Raw genomic sequence first — 6,093 nt, 5'->3', positions numbered from 1 at the left:
TCCTAATCTTCAAAAATTGCTCAACTCTTAAAAAAATGCCTGGTTTAGGAAAATGTTGAATGAATTGGGAGAAATTGGCCATCACAAAAATAAGAAATATCCTTTGCAGCGTCAAAGAGATATAATAACCAGTGCAAACCTACAAAAAAGATATTTTCTGGACACACATTTTCACAAACACTTGATTATGTGAGGCCAACTTCATTTCAGCATTTGCAGACAATTTGGAATTTTCACATTCTTCAAAAAAAAAGCAAAATTATATATAAAATAATTGCTAAATTATAAGTTCTGTGAGATTTGCTATGTGCTTACAGACTATAACTAAACTGGAGTAGTACAGGAATATGGTGTGAAAAATGCATATTGCCTGTCCATTTTACACGCCTGAAGCAGAACTTGTTTTGTACCTTCCAGGTGATCTATAGACATTACCCCCAATCAACAGTCAAAGACCACCCTAAAGAATTGAGTTATGCCTGTTGGCAGGCCTGTCCATTCCTTTCATTGTGAGGTTGAGGTGAAGTGCAAGGAAAAATCCTTACGCAATAAGTTGAAACCCTGAAAAAAGTGAGTTCATCAACTCAAACGATATGACTGTAGTCACATTTCAGTGGTTGTTTTTTGTAACACCAGGCTGGAGAGAAAACAGACATCTTATTTCATTAATTTATACTGCAATATATACACAACCTATGAACATTCACCTTCATACAAATCGCAGCAGGGGTATTCACTTTAACATTTCATCTAAAACTACAGGACTTAAAATATGGAATTCAATTAGACACAATAAGGTAACATTTTAAGGGATACTTGTTAAGTCACTTAACCATTTCCTCCCTCTTATAGTGTCATACAAATAATGTTTCTAAAGTTTAAAAACTATAAATACCTGTAAAACATTTATTTTATAAACCTTTCAAGAGACTACTTTAGTTAGGCTTACAATATAACCATTCAAAATCAAACACATTTGTATAGTTTATGCTCTTCGAGCCATTTATAATATATCACTTGTCTCACACCCGTGCATGTGTATACAGCACAAACGCACAAAGAAAATATTGTTATTTGAAAAAAAAAGACCCGGAGAGAGAGTAGTAAAGAGTGTATTTTCTGAGGGGAGCTATAGTCTGGGTTCTGTCCCTTAATTAATACATTCATCTGACCAGATGCCTGCTGACAGGATCAGTTTTGAGTCTATATTCTGTGAGTATGGGTCCGTTGTATGCATGTGTGTATACGTGTATTTGTCTGTATCCATTTTCTTTGTGTGTATGTGTGTGTATGCAAGTGTGTCAGAGTGTGAGCTGGACGATATGGACAAAAATCCATAGTGCGACAAATTGCCTGACTTGATGCGATAATGATAAATAGAATGATACGTTTACCACAGTTAATGTATTATCCTTTAAACTACTACTATGGTTGTAGCCTACAATTGTCACATTAACATTAACCCATATTAGCAAACCTACAGCACCAGGCAAAAGGTTTGGACATACCTACTTATTCAAGGGTTATTCTTTATTTTTACTATTTTCTACATTGTAGAATAATAGTGAAGACATCAAAACTATGAAATAACACATATGGAATCATGTAGTAACCATAAAAAGTGTTAAATCTAAGTATTTTATTTATTTGAGTTTCTTCAAAGTAGCCACCCTTTGCCTTGATGACAGCTTTGCACACTCTTGGCATTCTCTAAACCAGCTTTATGGAGGTAGTCACCTGGAATGCATTTCAATTAACAGGAATTTCTTTCCTTCTTAATGCGTATGAGCCAATCAGTTGTGTTGTGACAAGATAGGGGAGGTATACAGAAGATAACCCTATGTGGTAAAAGACCAAGTCCATATTATGGCAAGAACAGCTCAAATAAGCAAAGAAATGACAGTCCATCATTACTTTAAGACATAAAGGTCAGTCAACACAGAACATTTTAAGAACTTTGAAAGTTTCTTCAAATGCAGTAGCAAAAACCATCAAGCGCTATGATGAAACTGAAACAGGAAAGCTGCAGAGGATAACTTCATTAGAGTTACCAGCCTCATAAATCGCAGCCCACATAAATTCTTCAGAGTTCAAGTAACTGACACATCTCAACATCAACTGTTCAGAGGAGACTGCGTGAATCATGCCTTCATGGTAGAATTGCTGCAAAGAAACCACTACTAACAGGACACCAATAATAAGAAGAGACTTGCTTGAGCAAAGAAACACAAGCAATGAACATTAGACTGGCGGAAATCTGTCCTTTGGTCTGATGATTCCAAATTTTAGATTTTTGGTTCCAACCACTGTGTCTTTGTGAGACGTAGAGTAGGTGATCTTCGCATGTGTGGTTCCCACCGTGAAGCATGGAGGAAGTGGTGTGATGGTGTATTGCAGGTGACACTGTCTGATTTATTTAGAATTCAAGTTACACTTAACCAGCATGGCTACCACAGCATTCTGCAGCGATACGCTATCCCATCTGGTTTGCGCTAAGTGGAACTATCATTTGTTTTTCAACAAGACAATGACCCAACACACCTCCAGGCTGTATAAGGGCTATTTAACCAAAAAGGAGAGTGATGGAGTGCTGCATCAGATGACCTGGCCACCACAATCACCCGACCTCAACCTAATTGAAATGGTTTGAGATGAGTTGGACCACAGAGTGAAGGAAAAGCAGCCATCAAGTGCCATGCAGGTGTGGGAACTCCATCAAGACTGTTGGAAAAGCATTCCAGGTGAAGCTGGTTGAGAGAATGCAAAGAGTGTGCAAAGCTGTCATCAAGGCAGAGGGTGGCTACTTTGAAGAATCTCAAATTTCCAATATATTTTGATTTGTTTAACACTTTTTTGGTTACTACATGATTCCATGTGTTATTTCATAGTTTTGATGTCTTCACTATTATCTTACAATGTAGAAAATAGTAAAAATAAACAAAAACCCCGGAATGAGTAGGTGTGTCCAAACTTTTAACTGGTACTGTATTTCATTTCAAACTTCACATTTCTCTAGTATAAGCAAAATGCCTGCGATAAGTGGTCGGTATGGTTGGTGTTGATAATTTCAGTTTATCGTCCTAGCTACATGTGTGTTTGTCCATTGTGTGTGTGTGTGTGTGTGTATGGGGAGGACCTAAGTCACACTAAGGTGAATGCAGTTGGTTGGTTCAGGAAGTTGTGTTCTTCAGTAGATGAGTCTTTGTCCAATCAAAGACCCAGGTAGAACTGCAGGAGCTCCTTGATTGGTTGGATGCCAGTGTTTTCATTGGGTGTTGGCCATTTATACTGTGTTGTCCCACAATCGACCGGGGTTAGCAATAGTTCTGAAAAAGAACATGGTTATATCATTTAAAAAAAGGCAGAATTCAGTGAATTCAGTGAATAAGACAAAATTCTAAAAGAGACACAGGGGATTTGAAGGACATAGGACGTATGCCCTCGATGACCCATCGGTGCGGTCTGTTTTGATGTGTAAACGTTTTTAAATCCTTAATGTTGGGCAGACAACATATGATGAAACGTTACTCGCTGGAGTTGCTTCACATGTCAATCCCAACTGTTCTAGAATGAGGCTATCGCCTCGTCTCAAGCCATTATCATTCACCTGTGGAAGTTGGTACACATAGACATTTTTGTTTAATGTTCCACTACATCACCACACTAAGGCTGCCTCCCAAACGACAACCTATTCCAGTACTAGCTGGCAAGCGACTGAGGGCAGATCCTCCAGTAAAGAGCTTTTTTCTAAAGTACTTCTAAATCGCTAAAGAGAAACTACAGTACACACAGGGGTAGGTGGAACTGGCACTGGACACACACTCATTACACAGCCCCACACACACTCACACACACACACACACACACACAGCCCACACACACACACTCATTACACAGCCCCCACACACACACACACTCATTACACAGCCCCCACACACACACTCATTACACAGCCCCCCCCACACACACACACACACACACATTACACAGCCCCACACACACACACACTTTTACACAGCCCCCACACACACACACTCATTACACAGCCCCCCCACACACACTCATTACACAGCCCCCCCATACACACACACTCATTACACAGCCCCCCACACACACACACACCCCCACACACACACTCATTACACAGCCCCCCACACACACCCCCACACACACTCATTACACAGCCCCCACACACACACACTCATTACACAGCCCCCCACACACACACACACTCATTACACAGCACCCCCCCACACACACACACACTCATTACACAGCCCCCCACACACAATTACACAGCCCCCCACACACACACACACATTACACAGCCCCCCACACACACACAGCCCCACACACACACACACAGCCCCCACACACACACACACACACACACACACTCATTACACACCCCCCACACACACACTCATTACACAGCCCCCACACCCACACACACTCATTACACAGCCCCCCCACACACACACTCATTACACAGCCCCCCACCCCCACACACACACACTCATTACACAGCCCCCCCCCACACACACACACTCATTACACAGCCCCCACACACATTACACAGCCCACCACACACATACAGCCCCCACACACACACTCATTACACAGCCCCCCACACACACACACACTCATTACACAGCCCCCCACACACATACAGCCCCCACACACACTCATTACACAGCCCACACACACACACACACACACTACACAGCCCCACACACACACACACACACTACACAGCCCCACACACACACACACACAGCCCCACACACACACACACAGCCCCACACACACATTACACACACACACACACATTACACAGCTCCCCCCACACACACACACACTCATTACACAGCCCCCCACACACACACATTACACATCCCCACACACACACTACACACACCTACCCCCACACACACACACTCATTACACAGCCCCCCACACACACACACACACACACATTACACAGCCCCCCACACACACACATTACACAGCCCCCCACACACATTACACAGCCCCCCACACACACACACATTACACAGCCCCCCACACTAATTACACACCCCCCACACACACACACACATTACACAGCCCCCACACACACTACATTACACAGCCCCCCCACACACACACATTACACAGCCCCACACACACTCATTACACAGCCCCCACACACACACACACACACACAGCCCCACACACACACACACAGCCCCACACACACACTCATTACACAGCCCCCCACACACACACACACACTCATTACACAGCCCCCACACACACTCATTACACAGCCCCCCACCCACACACTCATTACACAGCCCCCACACACACACACTCATTACACAGCCCCCACACACACACTCATTACACAGCCCCACACACACACACACACATACATACAGCCCCACACCACACACACAGCCACCCACACAGCCCCACACACACACACACACACACACACAGCCCACAACCACACCACACAGCCCCACCACACACACATTACACAGCCCCCACACACTCACTACACAGCCCCCACACACACACACACACACACACCCCACATTACACAGCCCACACACACACACTACACAGCCCCCACACTACACAGCCCCACACACACAGCCCACACACACATTACACAGCCCCCCACACACACACACTCATTACACAGCCCCCCACACACACTCATTACACAGCCCCACACACACTCATTACACAGCCCCACACCCACACACACACACTCATTACACAGCCCCCCACACACACACACACTACACAGCCCCCCACACACACACATCACACACAGCCCCCCCACACACACACACACTCATTACACAGCCCCCCCCCACACACACACACACACACACACTCATTACACAGCCCCACACACACACATTACACAGCCCCAGCCCCCCACACACACACATTACACAGCCCCCCACACACACAACACACACACTCATTACACAACCCCCCCACACAGCACAAACTCATTACACAGCCCCACACACATTACACACAGCCACACACACACACACACAGCCCCACACACACACTCATTACACAGCCCCCACA

The 6,093-nt window shown here is 44.6% G+C and overlaps 1 protein-coding gene across 5 annotated transcripts in view; it reads right to left on the bottom strand.

Moving 5' to 3' along the window:
• Window positions 1-2,915: 2,915 nt before the first annotated feature.
• Window positions 2,916-6,093, bottom strand: part of LOC112259594 (nuclear receptor coactivator 2) — a 65,758-nt gene continuing 62,580 nt past the window's right edge. For 4 of the 5 annotated variants that reach the window (XM_042328755.1, XM_042328754.1, XM_042328752.1 and 1 more), the window contains exon 21: window positions 2,917-3,326. In XM_042328755.1, the coding sequence (XP_042184689.1) occupies window positions 3,315-3,326 (12 nt within the window). In that variant the 3' untranslated portion in view covers window positions 2,917-3,314. Of the gene's footprint in view, window positions 3,327-6,093 lie in introns of all 5 variants that reach the window. The other variant, XM_042328756.1, reaches the window with a different exon arrangement.

This window comes from Oncorhynchus tshawytscha, linkage group LG10 (assembly GCF_018296145.1).
Source record: "Oncorhynchus tshawytscha isolate Ot180627B linkage group LG10, Otsh_v2.0, whole genome shotgun sequence".
In the NCBI taxonomy this organism is placed as follows: domain Eukaryota; kingdom Metazoa; phylum Chordata; class Actinopteri; order Salmoniformes; family Salmonidae; genus Oncorhynchus; species Oncorhynchus tshawytscha.
Note: the sequence above shows the minus strand (reverse complement) of the source record. Positions and strands in the feature narration are given on the sequence as shown.